This window comes from Phaethon lepturus, unplaced genomic scaffold (assembly GCF_000687285.1).
Source record: "Phaethon lepturus isolate BGI_N335 unplaced genomic scaffold, ASM68728v1 scaffold54697, whole genome shotgun sequence".
In the NCBI taxonomy this organism is placed as follows: domain Eukaryota; kingdom Metazoa; phylum Chordata; class Aves; order Phaethontiformes; family Phaethontidae; genus Phaethon; species Phaethon lepturus.
In genome coordinates this window covers 5,632-30,076 of record NW_010555149.1, presented here as the reverse complement: position 1 = coordinate 30,076, position 24,445 = coordinate 5,632, and the positions used below count along the sequence as shown (strand labels likewise).

Here is a 24,445-nt window from a genome sequence, read left to right as displayed (position 1 = left end):
CAACATGACAAAGAAAAATAAGTACAACACTATATACAGTCTAATAGTCCCGTAAGACCACACCTTCCCTTTTTAATTTTTATTGGTGTTTTTGAACAAAAATATTTTAAAGAATTTTTAAATCTCAAAATACAAGGCAAAAATATGAGAACTTCAGAAGAGAACTTCATATTTTTGAATAGCTGTAGAAAAATACCAGCATAAAACTGACTATAGTTCAGTTCTAGAATTCAAAAATTAAATTGAACTGTAGTTCTATTCTAAGCCTTTTTATTTAAATAAGCAACTCAGTACATTTGGGGAAAAAGTAATTACCAGAAGGCATTTCCTATGCCCATAGCTTAACAATATTAAATAGCTTACTAACACAACAGGCTTGTATTTATGCTGTAGTCATTTTGCCAAGTCCTTCATTAAATGCAGATATTTTGTTCTTTAAAACAATGGATTTTTTTGTTCAAAGCAGAGAGCCTAAACAGTGTGGTGTAATAACTTGTAAAGTAAATTATGGTCTCAGTGTTACATTAGTAAAACTATGTTTTCATACAGCATTAATATGCTGTGCATTTCAGTGGTTCTAGACTCATTACACACTTCCCCTCCCTTCCAGGACACACAACTCTGAATCACATGGAAACACTGTGTTGTAATATCTAGTACCATTACAGTGTCTAAGAGTTCTGTCAAAGTATAAAAAACAACATCATCCTTGTGAATCAGCATTACAGTCTCAAGTCACCTGGGAATCCTACAGTTTAAAACCTGAAACACTCAGCTTTAGTTTTCCTGGCTACACAGTTGTGAGCTTTGCAATTATCTTCCACTATTAACTGATTATCAGTTAACTCAAAAGGTTTCTCAGGTTATGGTTTTGCTGAAGCAAGGAGAGCTTTCATGCTCTAACTTGGGATTGTTAGGACTGAAAATTTCATTCTTCCTAATAACTACAGAAAATAACTTACATTTTATTTGTAGCTTCCAGAAATATTCTACTCAATTCACTGCAATGTCAGCTAATCATGATTGTCAGGATCTGACTAAAGCTATTGTATTTTATTAGAGACATACCTTGAGCCATATGAAAATTTTATTTTTTGCTTGTTTATACAAGTGTTTAAGCTCTCTAATTAACATATTCAATGTGTTAGTATTTCTGCTTTGGTCTTCTATAAATTAGGTTTGTAAAACACCACATGACAGACAAAACAAAACTTAGGGAAAGTGGACAAAAAACCCCTCTCTGTTATTACCTGTTTCAATTTCCCAAATATAAACTGAATCATCTTCACATCCCACAATTAGCAGATTTTCAACAGGGTCAAATTTTATCTTCTTCACAGGAAACAGATGCTTTCTGGCATGTAAGAGACATACTCTCTTCTGAAGGTGTAGAATTGCTACTGAGTGATCACTGCACACACAGCACACTATGCTGTGATCTTTTAACTGCAAAACAGAAAGAACCTCAGTTTCAACACTGCAACTAGCCACATCATTTTAACAAGTCTGGTAAAAGTTGTCCAGTTCTTTCCCAGAACATACTCATTTTAGAAAGTGTTTTATTTCAGCCAACATCTCCAACTTGGTTTTAACAGGCTAGATATACAAACAACTGATGTCCTGACAGGAAAGCATACACTTTCCTCTAATTTTTCAACTAAAAAACCCCGATTTTAAATACCATTTATTCACAATGCTTAGCCTATCAAAGCAGTGATTATATAACCAAATATACAGGAACAGTTGTCCAAGAAGAGAAAGTAGTAAAAAAATTACCTTAAACCAAACTGCTGTTCATGTGATACAAAATTATGTCAAGTCTTATGACACAAAAGCCAAGGCAATGTATTTCTAACAAAAAATGGGGTTATGGTACAATTTCATTTCACATTATATGGATCCAATTCTGCAAAGCCTTCCCTTCCTCACCAGTAATGTTTGGTGACACACTAAGGAATTCAGCCCATGGAAAAATTCAGCCCTGTAAAGAGAACTGAAACACCATCCAAGCAGGTATTAAATCCTACCTAGCTTCCAGAAGAAGAGCTAAAGTCAGCCTTACAGGAGCTAAGAACTTATGCCATTGCAAAACATCTTTTAGACTACGTAATGTTGACATGTGAGTGAACTGAGTCAACCGTAAGTATCACATGTGTCTTCAAAGGCTTTCCAAGGAAGAAAAATATGCAATCCCAGCCCCATGGAATACAACGAGGACAGAATTTCATAGAGCATTCAGTAAAGTGAGTCTGCTAAATTTTTACTTCAAAATTCACTTCAAGAAAAACGTACGAAATTATTCTAAATCTTGTAAAACGCAAACGCATACATGCAAAGGACCACAAGGATGTGTCAGAAACCAAAATCAAGCATACGCATTTAGATTAAAATACTTTTGGTCTAAATCTTTCCTTACTATGTTCAAACCTCCAGCCCTACTGATTACGTTTTTTAGCTTCACAGATTAGAAGATAATCAGATTAACACCTACATTGACAATCATGATATTAAAAACAGTGAATAGAATATTAAAAGCTCTAATTTAATATGTTATTAGTTTAGGATTATTTTTCTGAAATTACAAACTAACAAGAAATAAACCCCCTGAAATTAAAAGCAATTTTCAAACAAGACAATTAAGTGAATATAAGTTAAGGTTAAAGTGCTGCAAGATAAAAGTGTTTCCAGATAGTTTTTTCCTCACACATATACACACATACATATGTACGTAGAGATACTTTTTTCTTTTTTTTGAAACATCATTTATTGTGCTTTAACTTACTCTATAGTTTTCTGGAGATCGCAAGAGCTCAGTCACTGGACCAGACTGCAGACTAAATTGATGCAAGATACCTCCAGTAAATATATCCCAGCAGATCACGACAGAATCCTGCCCCCCCGATAACAGCCAGTGCGGATCAAATCTTACTGATTTATCATGTGGATAAAGTAAACAAGTGACTCTGCTGCTATGACCATTCAGAACCTTATAGGGTAGATTATCTGAAACAAGACAGTACATAAATTATTTCTGTTCTTTAAGAATAGAGGTTCCATATTTTACAGTATATTTTCTAAAAGTCAGGAGATTCAAAAGACTAAATACAACAATCCTTCATGGGATCAAAGAATTTTGGACACATTCTTAAAACTGAGGACAAAGCTCTGCACTCTGAGCTTCATCTACTGAGATGTACCTTTTTTCATTCCTTCATCAGAATGATCTTTTAGAGGAAAAGTGACAAAGATGACTATTGCCCATATCGTGACATCCCACGTATCTCATTTCCAGGTGATTCCATGCCCACAGCTATTCCAGGACTCCCAACAGTGCAAAGCACCTCGGTAGTACTAAGTTGTGATCTGATAGATCAGCCACAGAAGTAGAAAGAAGATCGTCATCATTCATTTTCCTCATTAAATCCCTAACCCCTATTTTTCAGACAATTTTTACAGGGATCACTGGAGGGTATGCCAGAAGTATGCAGTCTTGACTGAAATGAACTTGGACAAAATTTTTAAAACTTACCTTTCAGCAAAGATAGGTTTTCTAAAAGTCTTGCTCTTGCAGTTTTTAAACCTAGTGTTACAAAAATCTTCCCATTTTCACATCCACACACGAGTTTATCAAGAGTGGGTATGTATACAGAGGAACTGACAACTGCATTTCCAATTCCACCTTTAGATGCACAAAGATGATCAATAATGCCCTCTGACATCGAGTGGTGTTTATCAAAATTATCCTGAATAGTCCACACTGCTGTAATTGGGATCTCTGGGGGGGAGGGGAAGGGGAGAGAGAGTCAGGAATTTTTTTTTTTTTTTTTTTTAATTCAAAACAAAATAAAAATCTAAACAAAGCAAAAAATACATTTTAATCTCTTCATCACTTCCCCTAACTTATTCATTTCTGCAGCCTAGCGATGGAAAGTCAGCAGTTACTATTCCAACACTAGATCACATCTCACTAAATCCTTTTCAGACATTTGATAGAGAAACATTTATGGGCAGATGGTAAGGAAACAGGAACATTTATTTGTTCAGTACCATGAAGAATTTCTAGACAGTCATCTTTGTTAGTGTCTTGCTCCTAACTACAGGCAATCGTCACACAATGAATGAATAAGCATCACTTTCTAGTGCAAAAATATTTTCATGAGAATTTAAGTTCTCATCCAAATTGACTGAAAGACATAATTAAAAAGATGGTATCAAGAGCACAGAATTGGCAAACCTTTTGGCAAACCATCAAAAGTTGACACAGGGACATCAGGAACATGCCACAAAGTGATCCTTCCTGAAGCTTCACCAGAAAAAAGAACCTTATAGAAAGGCTCCTTTCTTTCATTCATGAAGCCCATGACAAAAGGAAAACTCTGCCAAAAATAACAGTATGTCAATATTCTGATACGAAAGAGCTGGTAAAATACTATTATAATTAACTGCAAATTCAAAGGGGTTTTTTACATCAAAAGCTCTAGAAACATAAAACAAATAATGGTTGAACCCTCACCTGTCACTAAGTTTGGCTCAGATCATGTCTACTCTACCAAGTGCAAGCCCCTCAAAGATTACCTCTGCTTTGCCAGTATCCTTGGCTAAGCCTATATCCCAAATGGAAAACTGGAATGGGAGGGCTCCCTAGGTTTACTGTCTCTAAATGGAGAATCTATCAACAGTATCACCAGCATATAAAAAAAGGCAGCATAAGCACCAAGATCAGGCTGAAAAAAAATTCAGTGGAACATTTATAATCTTCACATCAAAACCAATTCAGTAAAGCTTCAATCATGACAGCTTAAATTACTACAAATAATGAAATGTAAGAACCACTCTTTTAACATAGATAGGTAATAGTCTATAACACCACCATTCAGTCATATGGAAAAAGTTAGATACTACAGAGGTATAATATCATTCATAAAAGACTTACTGACATCTACCTAGTTTTAATTAGTCAGTGCCAAAATTTATTGCAGTATATTTATCTCAAACACCATGTTTTCATTATCCCATGAAGACTAGAAGTCTGTAGGTTTTCTTTGCTGGTAGGTATAACACCACAGATAATATCACCACAGCAGTAACACCCAAATTATGTGATAACTACTAGTGACTTACCGAGAACATCCTGTTCAGTTGTTACATTAACTTAATTCTCAAATAACGAAGTATTAAAAACAAGCGTGGCATCTATGCTGCTAGTTGCTCAAACCCCTTGCAAAAGTCAAGAAAATCAGGAATCTCCAGGTATGTCTACATTAGTATGTTTGAGTTTACACCAGGTGTGTACTTTGGAAGTGAATGCTTAGGTTTTCATTGTGGACCTGTCTTGGAGCTCCTAATCAGGATTCTTTTTGCATGAAAGTAAACTGGGAGATGCGTGCAGGAGCACACACAAAAAACACCACCAAACAAACCCACACCCTGTACTGTAGATAGTGTGGATGAAGGGTCATCAGTGCAAACCGTTTTGTTCCACACATTACCTTTACCTAGGTAGTGCAGACACAGCTCGACTCTGCTCCTTCAAGACATTTATGTAACATCCCCATATGTTGGATATATTTTATTTACAACATTGAAGTTTGGGAGTAAATTCCACAATAAGCAACTGTACTGTAATATAGTTCAGCTTATAATCTAGGAACGGAGATCAAAACAGCTCACCATGTAGGCAGTTTTGTTGTCTCACAAATCTGCTACGAAAGTTATTCAGATAGTAAGGTAAACATTAGAGCAGAAATATTAGAAAAGGGAAGGGGACATTATTTAAAAAATGCGTATGTTTTAGGGGGAGCACATATGAGCTTCTTACCATCACTGTAACCCTATTATTTGCTAATCTATGTGTTTTAGCTATTTACTGTCCCTCACAATATCTGACCTTTTAGCATCCTTCAGCAGTTATCCTATCTGATTTTAGATCACAGCATTTGGGGGAAAAGCTGAATGGCTTGTGCTATTGCCCTTCAACTGAAAATTAAATCTGTCAGGCTTCACAAGAGTATGCAACAAGAATGCTTTCTAAGAGCCTTTAGTTGTCAACAGAAAGAAAAAAACACACTAGAAAAACCTCACATAGGTATGCATTTGACAGTTTTTCTAGTCAGGTACAAATAAAAATATGTCTCCTCTGCACATCTTCAGAAATTATTTGAAGACCTGCTTGAGTTTTCATGCAAATACACATCAACCAAACTAATGCAACTGCAGGCAGGAATTAAATCCACATCTTCCAACAATTGCTATTTCAAAAACAGTATTAGCAATAAGACTTAGCAACAAAACCAGAACCAAATCTACACAGAAAAATCTGTTATATTTATTTTGGTTCCATTTTTGCCAAATAAGAACCCCTGCCAAAGATTCTGCCCGCCGCCCCCCGCCCCTTCCCAATTCTAATCAATCTTTTACTATTGAAATCAACTATTTTTCCTTACCTATTTCTTTGTGGTCACACAAAGCACTATTCAAAAAGTGAGTCAGGATGCGGGTTTTTCAAGATTGCGGAGTCCTCTTGAGCTACTTTGACTAAGCAGTAACTTTTAAATGTGAAATTGGTGTGACATGCTCTACTAAACTTAAATTCTCAGTCAGAAGTATAAAGATCACCTACTTTTTTAGCTTCCCATTTTCTGAACCATAGAAGCTTCTTCAAGCAGAGACCACAGTTCTGAAGAGAGTCACATGTGTCTAATTTTATGCACTGTGGGTACTGTCAGTCTGTTCTCAGTGCAAGCAAGTCAGGCATATGATTATGCCTCTGAAGGCTCAAGATAAAAGTATTCTGGATAAAATGCCACAGACTCGAACCCCTTTAATTTAGGACGGATGCACATGGGAAACAACTTATTTATGTAGTTACACTGAAACATGCATATATTTCTTAATAAAAAAATAACTAAGCAATGTGCTTGCATTTTGCTTGGGGGTTAGCTTCTTTGTTGTTTCCTTTTTTAGGTTTTCTTACAGATTTGGAAAAAAAGCTTCTAAAGTTATTTTAGACCACCTTTAACTTAAGAACACTTGCTTTTTTTCACTGAAATTAGAAAAAAAAAAATCACTCCAACAATTAGCCTATCTATAGCTGACAATACAGTAATTTTTTCCTGTGAAAAGTATTGCCAGAATTTAAGACAAAAATATGCTACGAGCATTTCCAAGTTTGCAAATAAAAATTTTAAAATGAACGAATAAGTCTTACTCATTGTTTCCATAGAACAATTAAATCTGTTGATGAATTCAACAATTTTTTGATGATCATTCCAGTAATTGCAAACAAATAAGGAATGAACTTTTGAAGCTCACTGTAAACATTTATGAATTTACCTTATTCTCCTTCACACCAGTAAAGCAGAGTAAATGAGGATAAACAGTTTCTTTCAGCACCTTCCCATCAGCAGGATATACGCTTTTAGAAAGCCCACTGCATAATTTGGAAAAAAAAAAAGCAGCTTTTGAAAGTCATGTTTTTTAGAAAGCAGAACAGCAACAACCAAGATACACAAGTTCAATTAAAAGTTACTGAATAAGTAATTACAAAGTGACTTTTTGAAATCACAGCACCAGCTGCCCAAGTTCTACATGGCTAATCTCATTCCTGTGTCCCCTGCTGTGTCAAACAAAGACTGAGGGCTGTCAAACTCAGGGTAAATCTTTGAGTGCCAAAGTGGTTTTGTTCTGGTTTTTGATCATTTGCAACATGCAGAGATTTTCCATAATAAACCTTCCAAAGTTCATCTTGTACCTGAACTTTTTGTGTGAATTTCCCATCTGAGCCCACCTGTTCAGCAGCTGGTAGATGTAACTGTGGCCATCTTCTGTCCAGATGATAAGTCTGTAAGCTGCTAGTACTTCTCCACCAGCAAAGCACTGACCACTTTTACAGAACTCAGTACAAAGCAAGGAGAAATCACAGTAATCATAGACCTAAGCGCAGAAAAACAATAAAATATAAACAAACAGTATTGGCACATTCATTTTAATTCAAGCTGGTTTGGAGCAATGACCAGTAAGTAGAACATTTACTTGACTCTTTGTAGTTTGACTACCTCTTTTAAAGCCAAACAGTTTTCGTACTATCAAACTACTGCAAAGTCAGAATCAAAACGTATATCTCACAGATAAAGAAAGTGACAATAAAAAAAGCAGCATTAGAACCTTCTGTTATATTAAGGGATTTTGGGTAGGATTTACTTTGTTTTGCCTTGCATTCATTATTAATATTTACTGGACTATTAATTTCAAATAGGTAAAGAATTTAGCACATAAATATGACATCGAAGACTTTGATAGAAGCTATAAATGCTTCCATCTGTACTCTTTAAAAAAAATTATCTGCTGGCATAATCACAGCACATATCTTAAAAAGGCAGACCTTTTCTTCTTTGGGGAGCAATAGAGATTCTTCTTTCTTGCAAATTAACTGAAAACAAAGAACATGTAATCCCCTTTGCTTGCAAGAATTCTTCTCTCTCCCATTTCTAGAGCTAGTAAAAAAAAATAATTATATGACTTGTTTGCTTCCTCTGACCTTACCATTTTAAGCCAAAACAGGATATGGCTAGGGCAACCTAGGATATTGTCTGCTTGTTCATGTTCCTAGTGGCCTCATGGAGAGACTATTCATAGCCACATTTTTATGATTTATTCCAGCAGTGTGAGGAAATAGATTTCAGAAAGGGTATTTCTATGAATTATTTGTAGCTAATCTCTATTCATTAGCTAATTTGCACAAGCAGGTTAAGGAGCCACTCTAAACACACATGTCAATCTCTCCTATGCTACCTATCACATACTTTTCGAATTAAGCAATAATATCATCATCATCAACTCGATTTTAAAGCTGTATATCCATTGAAACATACAGGTTGAAAATGCAACATGACTTATGTATCTATAACACTACTTTAAGCAGTAAAATACAAGTATTCAAATGCATAATGGAGATATTACAAGAAATGTACACTTCTTGTGGAAAAACAGTATAGAAATTAATAGAAAACAATGCATCTTACAGAGATTCCACCCCCCCCACCCCATGAAAAGCCTATCCACTCTATACATGGAACTTCTTTATAAATGCTTTTGTACAAACTTTTTAACATAGCCCAAGAGAAATCTCAAGAATACCCTACAACTGTATTATTCAAAAGTTGACTCAGGTGTATATGAAATGTCTGCCGCCCCCCCCCCCCCCCGAAATGTCCCCCCCCCCCCCCCCCCCGTGCTATGCGGGGCAGGTACATATGTTGCACTAATAGTTCAGGATTATTTTGAAAAGAATGTTATAACACTGGGAAAAAGAAACACAGACTTTTTACAACAAAGTTCAGTTTAACTCCATCTTAAAATAAACTAATAATAGTTGCAGGAACTGCAGGATGCATTTATTTTCTTACAGCTACAAGAAAAAGTGATATCGTCTGGGGTCTTTAGTTTTGCTGGCTTCTACTAGTGGAACCCAGGCTATTGGCCCTGATGGAACAAAGGACCCTGGTTACCAAGGACTTACCAACTGTGATTACTTCTGTCATACTTAAACAGTGCATCTTTTGTGCATCTTTGTCTCCTTTTGAAATGCACTGTGGAGGGGACTAGAATGCACCCAGTGCTCTAAAACTAGCTAACACTTAAAGTAATCCCCTTTCTACCCAGCCAATTTAATGTTAAACTTTTAAAGCAGAAATACATTAAAAAATAAACACTTCATCTCAGTCAGGCAGTTAAGAAAAGCAGAGAAGGGATACAGCACACTATTATATTTGACAATTAGTAAACATGTTTTCTTTAAGCTGAGGAGAAAAAAAGAGTACCTGCACATAAAAAAACAAATCACATCAGCTTTTCAAAAATAATTAACAAAATTAAAGTACAATGCTCAACAATGTACCTGCCAGCATGTGGAGGACACAACTAGAAGGAGCCTTTCCGTGTAAGTACAAAATCTTACTGCTTGACAATTTATACAGTCCAGAGATTTTGAATCCTTCTCACATACACTTTGTCTCTCCTTTACAGCACAGAAGAAAAAAGCCATGAGAGTTATTCTATCCTAAAAGGAAAAGCTCAGATACCTAGAAACAAACCACTGAAAATACTTTTGTTAACATACACTTTCAAAATGCAAACCAACATATAATTCTTAATTACAATGAGATAGGAAGACAGCAAGTTTCACAAGTACCATGTAAACAGAAGACATTCACCATGGCTCAGAACTTGATCTCATTTAAATGTTAACGAATATGGAGAAGGACTCAAGGCAGGTCACAGATAGAATCTACTGTAATGAATATCTGCTAAGTATTCTTCAGTCAAAAAATAGCTATAACTTGTAAACTGAAGGTACCAGATTCAGAATGGCTGATGAATATTCCGCTTTCCCACTCATCCTTGTTGCAACCAGGACAGTCTGAGACATATGCTGTTGTCATGTCTTGTTTGACCTTAACACCTCTAAAATTAGTGGAAAATTAATTTATTTTCTTAGCTTTGTATTGCTGAATGTACAGATGGTTTAAAAAAATATATGTATTTTCACCCTTTTTGTGTGAATATGGGAATTATCAAGGCCATCACGCTCAAAATTATCATATTGGAATTATTTTTATTAATTATTGATTAAGTCACTGAAAACTGATGTTTTCTGTTTTGAAATATACCACCAGTATCAAAACTCCTCAAAGAAGTGGTATGCTGGTCATGGAGTGGAATGCTGTCAAGCTGCAAACCATTACCTCACTACATCTTGCAGCTCCAATTAATTCCAATTAAATCCAACAATATTTCTTAAAATACTGCTCTTAAACATATGAAGTAGCTGGATTGTTAACAACTCCACTCCTCCCTTCACAAAAGGAGGTCCCAGGCAGTAAAAAGATGGCACCATACCATATATGCTTCTCTGATGTCTGTAATCTGTTGTTACAGCCCCCAGAATTTCTACCGCATGACACTATCTTTTGCCCTAGGAATGTTGAAAATACACCACCACCCCACCACCCCCAAACACTGCAGATAACCCAAAAACACATCACAAAAACACTGGTATCAAACTTGACAGACTCTGAGGAACTTGATTCTACCCATTAATAAATAGTGCTGTGGCATCCTCTGCAGTTTGTCGAGCGAGGCAGTAATGTACTACCGATGTTCAGAGAAGATTGTTGACATTTTGCCGTTTCTGTTGATGATTCATAGTACGTAGCTGTAATACTGAAGTCCCTCTGTGAATCTAGCTCTCAGTTTAATTCAAACACAAAACATTGTATTCCAATTCTAACACTTGTGCATGTCAAGTGCTGTCAAGTGACAGCTGCTGAGAATATTACCACAGAAAATTTGCACAGCGTAAGTGAGTTTGAAGATGGAGAAATAGGGCACTTGACACAGCAAGAGTCTTTTCCAAGAGAGGACAGCATCGTGGGAGGCAGGGAGAGATAAAAAAAGTCTAAAGGACCATTTTGAAGAAAGTAACAAGGATGAAGAGGGAGTACAAAGGCCACTTTTGAAGAGCTTTGAGTTTAAAGGAAGGGGTGAAAGTGTTCAAAGAATGGAGTGACATTATCAGGACAAAAAGAAAGCATTATAACTTCAGCATCATGGAATATGGGAAGACATGAAGCCTGGGCAAAAGACGCTGCAGTTGTCAAGGCAAAAGCTGTCCAATGGCCCAACTAATTTTAAATAGCAATATGAGGGTGTGTTTTCAGAATTTTTTGACAAAATTAATCAATTCTGTTAAATACATATCCAGAAGATTCAAATTCATTCATATTCTGCTTCAATGTATCCTTTACTTGAGAATATTACTACTGTCACGTTATTGTTCAAATTGCTCACCTCATACAAACTGACCTGTATGCTATTCAAAGACAAAGACAGGTCCCACACTTTAAGAACTCCAGTTACAGACACTGCAACCAATGAGTCTTCTGTGAAAAGTTAACAGCAATATAGTCAACTTCAAACCAAGGTCAAACAGTGCCTAACACCAAAAGGTAACCTTGGCATAGACACTGATGCTCTATATAGCACTAAAATAAGGATTCTGCAAGACACTGTTTAGATTAAATATTAATTTTACATAAAAATAACTAATTGCTATACAGAAATACAAAACATGCAAGCAAATAGTGAATAGTTATTTTGTCTAATCATCTATATTTCAATAGAAGGCATAGAATAGTGGTTTTGTGCCCTTAATTTCCCTGATGTTACAACATCAATCTGTATGTATATCCAAGAAATGAGCTGCTTACAACCAGTGTGGAGGCTGCTTGTCTGTCTCTAAGAAACATATTAAATGAAACATGACCAACAGTAGGAATAATAAAAACACCTTCTTTGGTGCTGTCAGTGAAAATGTTAACATCTTGTACATAACAGCTCTGTAAAACACGATTAGATTATTAAATCTAGTACGGTTGTACTATCTATACAGAAATATTTTATCACTATTTAACTGGCCTACATCAATAGATCAACAATATATACCTTGAATTCTTGCAGAGTGTACAATACACATACAATTTATCCAATCAGAAGACAGAGATGATGATAAAGTGTGAAGAACACCCAAACTCTTAGCATCAATAATAAGAACATCTTGATATTCTCCACAACAAAGTAGCCAGCCTTCGCCTGTCATTCGGAACGAGCAATGGTAATACTGTACAAGTGGAAAGAAGAGAGTCAACATACAGAACTACACAAATGTGCATGCATATTTTTCACATTAACCATGTCATACTTTGAATTGTAAACAACACTTGTAGCATTATAAAAAAATCTACTGCACAGGTGAGACCATACACAGTTTTGCTAGTGACACAAGCATTTTGCTTACATTTGTAAATTTTATGGCATACAGCTTAGTAAGAGGTGCTTCATATTAAAAGCAGTATCTGCCCTGCCTAAATATTACGATTTTTTTAAGCAATCGAGGTGTTAATTTTCATTATAAATTGCTAAACAGCTTGGAACTTGTTTCTCTGAGAGGCCTCATTTCTCTCTAAACACCTGATAAAGTTCCAGTTATTAAGTGGCACATAAAAATGAAAAAATCAGGTGAAAATGCAGAAGGTTCATGATGAAATTCACATTATTTTCCAGGAAGAATTTCTACTCCATGACACTAAATGCCCCAGTGTTCAGAAGATTCATTCTTTCTTAACAATCACAAAGAAAACCAAAAACAGACACATAGCAAAGCACTAAGGAACAGAGTTGACAGAGGTGCAGAGTGACTATGAAGATCTCTTTTTTTGCTAGGTGTTTTATATGTGCAAGGACATTTGCACTTTGTGTAATATCTATATGGAATTGTACAAATACACCTAATTGCTGTAAATGCATATAAGCAGTCATGTCAAATGGAATTTACAAGTAAATAGTACCCTTAAGGGAACAACCACGTAGTCAGAGGAAAACACCAGATAAACCCACAAAATTGTGCCTCATTTACTGCAACTTCTCTGTACACTCAGTATTGCTTCGATAATAATTCTCGGTCAATCAGTTAACTAGTTGGAAGTGTGAAAACAAAAGAAGCATAAATAACTGGTAATAGGATAAGTATTAGCACAGATATGAATGATCAGAGGCCGAAATGGTTAGCAGTAGGAACCAGTTGTAATTACTTAAATTACTCTTAAATTAGGCTTGAACTGGAAGATTTCCACAGTCAGTCAGTCCTGAGAAAATCGCTCACTGGTTAAGATCCACACAGAGTTAAGAGTTGACCCTGGTGTTAAACTTCATTTCAGATGGCAAATATGTAGTTTGCACTGCTTGACATCTGCCATCTATAGCTGAATCATCTACATTGAACAAAAGGAACCTACTAGACCAGATAGGTTAGTTGTTTAATTAAAACCTATTACAACATTAACTAAAAATAAAGCAACATTTTTAAATAGTGATGTTATCAAATTCAGTGTGCACTAAACCTCCTAGACAATAACATTCTGTAGGAAATTACACTCTCAGGTACTATTATGCCACAAGCAATCATTCCCCATGGAACACCAGCACCTAAAACAAAATCAAAAACCCACCACAAAAAACCACCCCAACCCCCCAAAAACCCTCACAAAAAAGATCAATTTATTACTAATATCTGAAGGTCGCATTTTAAGAACAGTTTCTCATCCTAGCGACATCTATTGTTTTTCCAAAGAAAGTTTTCTTGTTAGATATTCCTGTTTTCCTTTAGCCATCTTGCCCAAGTTATTGAACAAAAATAATTATTTAGCAAAATCAGACTTGGCTAATTTCTAATAGAGAAGTAACAATTTTCTAAAAGTATTTTCTTCTCCTACCTGAGAGATAAGAATCAAGATTCTGCCTCCGATCTCCATAAAAACCTCCACAATGCAGATCTGTTTACTTCTCTGCAGAACTCCTCCATAACTTTAACTATTAAAATCTAATTAAGCAATAGCACAAAGCAGATCATACGGCACTTCTATTACATTGTAACTGAGGAATTGTCATGTGTGTGTATATACATACATATTTAAAAAGAATATGTGTTGATGCATTAAACATATACACAAATAAAAATTACAGAAGAATAACTTAACAGTCTATAATCTTTTAAACATACATACACACACACATATAAAAGTATATATTAAGAAGCTATTCTTCTGTAGTTTTTATTTGGTAATTTACCCAAGCTTTTTCTCTTCCATTTATCATCAACTACTGTGTATGAATGAATCCTGTCAACCAAAACAGTGTCATGAAAACCAGCGCTTCTTCTAGAAGTTTTGAAAACATTTGGATTCTGAATTTGGCCATACTTTGAGTCACATGAGGCCTGAGACTTTCATCATTTGGAGACTTAGTTCCACCCTAGACTTCCTCACCAAAGAAAAACAGCATTTTAATCATCTTCTCCTCATATATCCAGAAATAAACCATTTCTCTGAATCAAATCAAATCTGAATCAAATCCATACGTGCTGCTCTTCAATCATATACACACATGTATTTCAAACACTCCCTCACACTCCAACATTTAGATACTTAGTGTACCTGGAAAGAGTTCAAAGCAGACACTTGAAATTATCTGAAGCAATATTTAAAGCAATTTGGCCTCTGAAAATAAGTGATCTATCCCAAATTCTGCAATGAATGAAAGTGTATTTTTGGAAGTGGGGCAGAACAGTCTTTTGGATGTTGGCAGTTAGGCATCAAAACCTTTCAAATGTTTAAAAATAAGATCTTCAGCAGACTGTCTCATGAAGTTTGGCTAGATTGCTTGTACTTCTAAAATGAGTCATCCAAAAACCAGCATTAAACTCAAAGTTTCCATGCAATTTTAACACAGGACAAGAGTAAAGATTAAGAGAGTTTCACTTTGTTACCTGGTGCCCAAACTTTACAATAAGTTCATTGATACTGCATTCCACACATTTCTGTCTTAAAAACAGTTCTTTTCTTAGAAGGGAGTCAAAAAAGGAAAAAATAACAGATATAAAACTATTTCTATTGCAACAGTTTTTCCTCCTATTAAGTATTTTATGAGCTACACATTAAAAATTCTATTTTTCTGAAAAATATCGTTAATAAAGCAAAAATCCTCTTGTAATGAACAGAGATATTCCATGAAAAGTTGCTATACTTACATAGATTGCTGTATGCCTATAAGGAAGTTTTGTGTTCTCAATGCACTGTCCACTAGTGACATTCCAAACACACATCTCCCTGCCAAAGATAACTTTATATTATTGTCTGTCATTTCCACTCAATTGGCTGGAATAGTTTTGTGCCACCATTTTTTCTTTAGTGCTGTACTTAAGTGCAGTCTGGTCATTTATATGTGGCTTTTTGTTACAGATTACTGGGTAAGAAAATGTTATCATCATTAGCTGGGGATGACATACAGTATCTGTTTCTTTTTGGTTTTGTAATTACACCCTACTGCCTTGCAGCAAACCTGACTTTAAGGCCAACTCTGGTCTACAACAAATTGTAGGTATACTGCCATTACAGCTCGCCAACGTGTCACCGTAACTATCTGTCGTTGGAACTACATCCTCTCAAAAATTATTCATTTCACTGAACTTAAACCACACATTTTGAAAAACATAAGGCATCTTCTGCCGCATCAGACTCCAGTTCTTGAGACGAACCGCAACTTCAGTTAAGAAGAAACAGTGCCACCATGAGGTTATTCCTGATATCTGTTATTGATACAGCACTTCCCTCTTGACAACCTAAATGTCTGTGAAACATTCTAGCTGCACTTGATTATAATTAAGGCTCAAGTTTGAGAAGGAAGTGTTAGCCAGTCTTCCTCATCTAGACGTTATTCAACATGCTATGGGACTAGAGTACAAGAGAAAGACAATCAAATTAAATGTTGTAAATGAGGTTAAGAGGTATGTCATCATAGCTCAGCAACTGAATGTCAAATTTAGATGCTTTTAGATTTTATTTAAACAGGAAGCATTATTTCCACAGTTGAAACAATCATGTTATGATTTCTGAAATTACATTCTAAGACATTTTCTGTGTGAGGACTTAAAGAACACATTGGTAAAAATATTCTATTATATCAGAAATACTATTTAGTGTTTTACATTTTAATCTACACACTTGCACATTTTATGATAATTTAAAAATATTACTACTTAATTTATATTTTTCAGCTGGGCAAGAGCAGCAAAATCTACACATCTGTAGCATAGTGTCCAAGTTGGTAGACCAAAAAAATATTACTTAATTAATATTTTTCAGCTGGGCAAGAACAGCAAAATCTACACATCTGTAGTATAGTGTCCCAGTTGGTAGACCAAAAATCATAACTTAAACAGAAAGCTTATTCTGTGTGTTAAACAACTCTAAGCAGCGAGTTTCTCCTTGGTTGTATCAGAATGACAATCCCAGTAGGGTAGCTAAAGCAGTACAGTTAATACATACAGGCAAACATGCGCAAATGAGACCAGAATGTAACTTTAGCTTCTGCATGTTGCATTTAATTGACTGTGTGATAACAAGGAGCAAGTGATACCACATGTTGATAAACCTGTCCTACAGCATATGCTATATGCATGCACAGGACATCAGTGAGAACTTCTCAATCATTATGGATTCATTTATAGATTTCCATATAAAAAGTACAAAAATCCTGTTCAATACTCATTGTTCTGGGATAAGTCAGTTACATAAACACTTAAGAGATTCTGAAGTGGGATATGGGGAGAGCATCATCTGCCATACAATTTCCTCCACCCTCACTACAAGGAGATGGAAGCTTGGAAGCGGCAGAAGTGAATGATTCACAAGCCAGAAAATGCAGTTCGACAAACCCTGCATCTCCTGAAGATGAGGCTTCCTATTTGCAATTAACTCAACTTCATGTTGCAGCCTTCCAGGGATCAGTGATGGATGCTTTATCCTTATGTAATACAGATGAGAAGTCAGCAGTAATTTGGTAAAAGTGAACATTTAAAGGGGCCAGAAGGCTATTTAGTCCTAGCTATACACATTCCAAGCAAGCCTGATGACCCCTTCAGAGGCAGAACCTTTAGGATGTGAACATCTTTCTGTATGGTCTATCTATAGCAAAAACCTAATTTGTTCCTTAACGTTTTTCACCCCAGCTTTTTGGAAATTCAGTGTCTTTTCTCCCAGTATGATCTGGGAACAGTACTGCACTAACACAGCTTCAGAATTAAGATGAAAAATAGTTTCATCCCTGAACCCTTGAGTACAATTGTAGGAGACCAATACAAATCTAGTATTGTAGACTTCTCACCCTCCTTTCTGTACATAACAACCAAAACTGTTTACCACTATCTGTCCAGTGGGGCAGTCTAGCCTTTGAAGATTAAGAAACTGGAACCAGTTTGTTCAGGTTATCCCTTTATTGTATACTCGTGACTGAGTGAAAGAATCACAGATCCTAGCAGCTGGAAAGGATAAAGCCACCCCTCAGTAAGAAAGTAGTAGTCTTAAGGTGCTGGAAGGTGTAGCTTGAAGAAGGGCAACTGACAGGAAATCTTCATCGGAAGAAGTTTTAACAGAGCTGTCCTATTAATGGGAAAAGATGAACCCAAAATGAGAGGTGAATATCATTAAGCAGCAAGACACAATTCTTTAGGGAAAGCCCTTAAGCTAGCCCTAACTACTTTCAACAGCTGTAACACTGAACAGATGGGCTTCAGACCCCAGCTGAAAAGAGTAGTAAATATTCAGAAAGAAAAAAACCTTCTTGAATGCTAACCTAGCAGAACTACAGAAATTAGTTTGACTCAGGTGATGGGCCAAGTCACAACAAACACATAGGAGAAAAGCTGAAAATTCAGGAGCCTCTAAAACAACATACCACAAAATAGCAAGTTGGATTTAAACAAAGACAAGGAATATATATGCCTTTTATTCAAGGGCAGTCTTTTCGGTGCTTCCATACATGCTCACTGAGCAAGCATAACCTGGATCAGAGTACATCAGGCTCTATTACCAACTCAATTCTCAAGACTGAGCCCAGGAAGGAACAGAAAAAAGCACCATGATATTAAAATGCTTCTGATTCCCTCAAATTGTCCGTTATTCTCCCTCTAAATGGGGCCTAGCTGACCCTCTGAACAATTCATTCTCCTGACTACAAACTGGATACCTGAATCTGTCAAAATGTTCTGTTGTCCAAGAAATGAGCTCTTAGTTAGACTATTGTATATAAGCAATACAGTAATTATCCTAAGTAGCTGTAATCGTTTTCATATCATGGAAGAAGTGGATTAAAAGCCTTCTGGCAAATGCAGAATCTGACCTACACCTGCCATACATTTCATGATTCAAGAAATTAATAATTGAATATTCAGTTACCTACCCATTTTCTGTAGCACTTACTACAAATGGCTGTTTCTCAAACTCTCTTGCTTTTGCCAAGCAAGTTACAGAAGCAGTATGGCCAAAGAGAATTTCTTTAGATGAAATCTAGGAGAACAACACAATGGTTTAACTTAAACATAATATTTTCTGTATAAACTAAGGAAATCTAAAAGCTAGAGAATACTACTTGTAGATGTTATTAATGAGTAATTGTCAGTCTGCTTTGTTCTTACATTCTTCAGTCATGTTTCTGGAATGTACAAAGACAGGGATGGATTATGCAGTTTGCATAAAGTACAGTCTTTGTGTTCATTGTAGTCTAAAAATTGCACCTTCTGAAGAATTCATGGAGCATCAAGTGTTATATAACAGGCAATGTGCAAAATATCTCTGGCCTTCACCCTAGAGCATGCAGCAAAAGTGGCAGAGTGAAGTAGGGAATTGATACAGCAAAGCTCTTAAGCATGTGTTTCATACAACATGTTTAAGTAATCACTTTGATTAGCTTCACTGCATGCAAAGTTCTTAATGGGAAAAGGTAGCCCCATAAAACTACACACTAAAGTTTCAAGCTATATTTGAGCACAAATGGGGCAGCCAAATCCAAAAAGAATAGAGCCATAGTTCTAGGAATGCAAGAACACAAAAATGGAACTGCTTTGACTCAGTTCCATTCTCAAGAAAACATAAAATAGTCAAAACAACAGCAATAATATGCCAGGAGGTTTGCAGCTTAATTATACCAAAAAGATATATTTCATCTTACTTCCGCCATCTTTCTACAATTTTTTCCATTGTTAATCTGGTAGAGAGCTCTGGTTTTATAAATAGATATTTTTTCCTTAAATGACAGGCTGTGCTCAGCAATTGATTTAAAAAAAAAAAAGAAAAGAGAAAAAGACATTACAAGACAGGAATCATGAATGCTTACTTGCTGTCATTACTCACAGCACACAACCTCAAATTACAATCCACAAATCATGATAAACTACGAAAAATTTTCCGAAGTCTGCAAATAACTAGTTGCTCATATAGGCATTTCAATACTTTTTGCTTCAGGAGTTTACTATAACAAGTATCACACTGTCTTTCAAACTTAATCTAAGTAAGTGCAAGTCTGGATAATCCCATTGTTAATAATAAAAGATAACACTCAGCAGACTATAGTACAGCACACACTAACCTTTAATTCTGATGAAAGATCCCAGAGACATATTTGTCCTTCTTGGCTTCCCGTAACTATAGTCTGCTGGTCATCTGTAATCATAATAGCAGTGATGCTGTGAGAGGGAGCTATTTTCCCCCACACTGCCACAGCCTGTACTGATACCTTCATAGTCAGCACCTGAAAACAGAAGTCACAATGATTCTAAGCAACATGAAATGTAAGAAAAAACAGCTTTTGAAAGGCAATTTAATCGGCACCTGAAAAGTGGAGCTACAAAAATACTGCTTCAAAAAATATTTGATGAAGCACTGAAAAATTTTCTAGCTGTTGCCAACATCACAGTAACATTTTCATTAGGACAGCTATCCACTAATAGCTTAAATATGCAGCAGGACAGTGATGTGCCACTACGTTAAATCTAGGCAGTATGAAACAGGATCAGGGTTACCAGGGACCAGTACTACCACAATGCTGAATTGTCAGGAACAGGAGTCATGTGCTGCCCCACACACCCTGGCTTAGCTCTGCTGGGCCCACACCACTCTGTCTTCCTCCTAATTTGGTCGGTGGAGTATACCCACCTCCCCTATTGTCTCCAACCAGCAGTACAGCTCATTCTCAGCAGCTAACTGCTGGAGCATGGAGGTGGCACGGGAGCAGGCTGTCAAGGAGTCTGGTTCTTAGGAGGATAGGGCAAGAGAAAAAGATAATAGGGCAGGAAGGAAAGAACAGGTGGTGGGTCAGAGATGAAAAGAAATGTGGCCCAGGACAGTAAGGCACTATATCCTCAATCATTCAGTGGCATCTCCTAGAAGTAAGACCCAAAAGAAAGGTGGAGGCCAAGTTGCAAGCTGGGAAACAGTAAGAACTAACAGACTCTGCTGCTCAACTCGTGAGTCCCCAGTCCAAAAGAACTACCATACAATAGATTTTAGTCACTACTGCAAAAATTTGATTTAATGGAATTGTCCAAAATGACTACTGGTCATTAGTTAATTCAATATAGATTCTTATGAACTGCATTTCCAGGAAACTATTTCCGTGTCTGTTCCAACACCAGTATTTACAAAACGTCCTAAAATCCTCCTTATTAAAAGTTCTGCTTTGCTTTTTTGGGGCTTTTTTGGTTTGGTGGGGTGTTTTTGGTTTTTTTGGTGTTTTTTTTTGTTTGTTTGTTTTTTGGTTTTTTTTTAATTTGATGCATGGTCCTTTTAAAGCCACCTCTGCTTCCTAGCTGGATTCTGTACTTGTTTTGCTTCAAACAAAAGCTTTGAGAAAACTGCTTTCTCCATCACCTCAAGCCTTCTGTCACATTGCTGTTCAAATTCCATGTTCATATGTGTCTGACATATTTCTAGAGTATTCCCAATGATACCTTCAAAATGAAAACACAGTATGTACCTGACTGTAAATAATTTAGTACTTAAACAGTCAAGTCATGTTAAAAAAAATCGTATTTGTCCTGTGGTTAAGACTTTTCAGGGGATTGAGTAACAGACCCAACAAATATGTCTCCTTTGGGTCAACTTATGTGAAAAAGTTGATTGCTAAAAACAGACACCAATAAGCAATACCTTCAGCCTTTGTCTTTACATGCAAGAGCCCTACACTAAGCTGCCAGTGTCTACCTTGGCCCAAATACAAACAATTTCCATGTATACAAGCCAGCTGTATCAAAACTCCCAAATTATTAACTTAAGTATACAACAGCCTCCAGCACTCCTCCTTTGCATCCTATGGTGATTCTGCTCTCCTTCATTTTTCCACAAAGCCTGAACAGATGTTTGTGAGGCACCTCTGTTTACCTCCCTTCCCTTTCAGCTTTCTGGAGAAAATGCCAGAAGATTGGATAACGCTTCTAACTATTGTCAGGGATGGAGAAGGGTATGAAGCTGACATGTGCCTGTGAAGCAACTCCTCTGAAAACTAAAATTACCTTAAACTTTACTAATGGCAGTTTTGACTATCACCAGCATGCAGGCGATGGACAGACAGCTGACAGATATTGAGCAATGTCAAAAATGTTTGTATACTTCAACATGTTATTCCCAAGCACGAGGAAACAAGAAGAAACATATTTTAAGCTCTTCAGATGCACCATTGTCATAGGTCACTTAAATAAACAAATATTTTAAATAGTCTTTTCAAAATATTCTGTGTCACCTACTTTTTAAGCAAAGAGAATAATACCATTGAAGAGACACGTCAGAGCAGTCACTTTGTAGCCACTATGCAAAATTCATCTTTCAGAGAAGGTGTGCTCCTATTTGTCCTGGCGAAAGGGGAGACAACACAACCCTTAGCACATCCTTAGCAAAGGTGCCAGTAACAAGGTGCTAGAACAGTGTAGTTGGGAGAGGTCAGCCAAAAGGCATGACTGTAAAGCTGAAATCTTGTGGGAAGAGACAGGAACTGGGTAGAACAAAATGCATGGTAGCAGATAACAGCCAGCCAAAGGAAGTAATACAGGAATGATGCAAAGTGACATGAATAGCAGTTCCTGTTATGATTCAAAAAGACCACAGGGCACAAGTGGAGCACAGCAGCAGGCTTCTACGCTATGTTTAAAGAAACTGTAATATAAACCATCACTAAATCCAGCACAGAAGCAGCGGAAAACAGTGACACAGACAAGAGGTAGCTTTATTACTACTAATAAAAGCCTTAAGTTACACAGAACTGGAGGAATGGTCTTGCTTCCTGGCAAGAATATGAGATGAAAGGCTCAGTTACTACTGAAAAAGAGGGCTGAAAAGATTGGTATGGCAAAGTATGAAGGTCCCACCATACAACCTAAGCCATAACGTCAAAGGCAGAGGAAAAGGAATCCAAGAGAAAATTAATTGTCATGAGTTTATTAGGCTAAATGACATTTAGTTTCATTTTAAAGCTCTTTGAGTGCATATCACAAAATACTGAGAGGTGTTATTCATCCCAGCTTTAGAATTTTATTTTTATAAAACTTATTTTTTAGATCCCTTAGTCATATGAAGTATTAGGCTCACTGGTGAATGCTGAAGTCCTTTTCCCTTCCAGTTTATGCCTGGAAGTGAAAGTTGGTCCACCCAAACTCTAATGATACACTTTTAGGTATCAGGTAAGCAAAGAAAATTCATCCTTTTTCATAGGGTTTATAAAATGGTGGCTGCCAAGTTAACAGTTTGGTAAGCCAAATCCTGAGTCTTTAAAATGTGGTTTTTTGCATATCATGTAGTCATTTATACTTGTGCCACGGGAGTGTTCAATTAGTGTAAAACACCATAAGGCAGCAGCATTCAGGTTTGTGCTGCAATGAATATGAAGTCATGAATTACATTTTCTTGTAAATGCAGCATAGAATCAAGATCAATATTCTTAGCAAAAGACTTACTGCTGAGAAAGTGATGAGTAACAGAATTCAGAAAGACAATCAACAGAAATTAAAAACTAAACAAATTTATAGAATTTGCTAATGTATAGATGATCTATTTGCACACATTTGTTAAAGATCTCCACGAGTGTCATGAACTAATAAACAGCTATGGACAAAACATTGGTTATATATCAGAATTAACTTAGACTGAAACGTTACAAGAACATTTTGTACTTTTTCCTCTATATTACAACTGAAGTGTAAGAGAAATAGAGAACAGAAGGTATGTGAACTTCTGTGTTAATATAACAGTCCTTAACTTTTTTCACTTGCTTCTTGGTTAACTTTTGTTTTGAATTAAGATATATTGATGCACACAATAAGAATTTTGCACAAAAGCTTTGCTTCTAAGAATACCATGACTGCCCTAGAAATACTGCGTACTCACATGCACATATCCACATTTTGTCTCACAATATTTAGCTTTATGAAAGCTATGTAGTGATGCTGATGGCACCTAGAGAACACTTTTTAAAATAAAAATCAACAGATATTTATCAGACCCTTCCTTTAAAAAGGTAAAAATTGTTTCCACAGTCACATATTGCCCAAGGCATATCTGAGCTGCACGTACCTTATCAGCACATGTCAAATTCCTCCAGCTCTGCCCACTCAAGTACGTCTGATTTGCAGTATTAACCCGTAATTCAACTTTAAATCAAGTTCCTCGGTCCTGCTCCCCATTTCTCCCTGCTTACAACCTAATAAACTTCATTTGTCCTGCCCTTATGATCACACTACCAAAAAGAACTCCCTCATCACTGTAAAACAAAACAAAAAAACCTCAACTTTGTTTTTAGTTAAAACCATACCAGTTCATCCCACCACTAACTTGTCACATCTCTACCATCCTGTCTAGTTCTATGAGCACTTTTCACACTGAAACCACACCACAAACCTCTGCTAACTTGGGAAATTATACCAATTTGCACAGCTTCAAGGACCTTGGCTGTACTACTTCAGACCATTTATACAGTATTCAAGTTTCATTTGGAAAGCTGGGGTACACCACCT

The 24,445-nt window shown here is 36.3% G+C and overlaps 1 protein-coding gene across 1 annotated transcript in view; it reads right to left on the bottom strand.

The window, feature by feature from the left end:
* The window catches only part of WDR72 (WD repeat domain 72), a gene marked incomplete at its 3' end in the record, with an annotated part of 35,008 nt that extends 14,821 nt beyond the window's left edge, over window positions 1-20,187 (bottom strand). The window contains exons 1-12 of the mRNA XM_010292053.1: window positions 20,035-20,187; window positions 18,850-18,956; window positions 15,641-15,719; window positions 12,502-12,676; window positions 11,863-11,939; window positions 9,896-10,015; window positions 7,787-7,932; window positions 7,333-7,429; window positions 4,235-4,376; window positions 3,530-3,775; window positions 2,783-3,003; window positions 1,251-1,446 (exon numbers count right to left, since the gene is read on the bottom strand). Of these exons, the coding sequence (XP_010290355.1) occupies window positions 1,251-1,446; window positions 2,783-3,003; window positions 3,530-3,775; window positions 4,235-4,376; window positions 7,333-7,429; window positions 7,787-7,932; window positions 9,896-10,015; window positions 11,863-11,939; window positions 12,502-12,676; window positions 15,641-15,719; window positions 18,850-18,956; window positions 20,035-20,187 (1,759 nt within the window). The remainder of the gene's footprint in view (window positions 1-1,250; window positions 1,447-2,782; window positions 3,004-3,529; window positions 3,776-4,234; window positions 4,377-7,332; window positions 7,430-7,786; window positions 7,933-9,895; window positions 10,016-11,862; window positions 11,940-12,501; window positions 12,677-15,640; window positions 15,720-18,849; window positions 18,957-20,034) is intronic.
* Window positions 20,188-24,445: the final 4,258 nt, after the last annotated feature.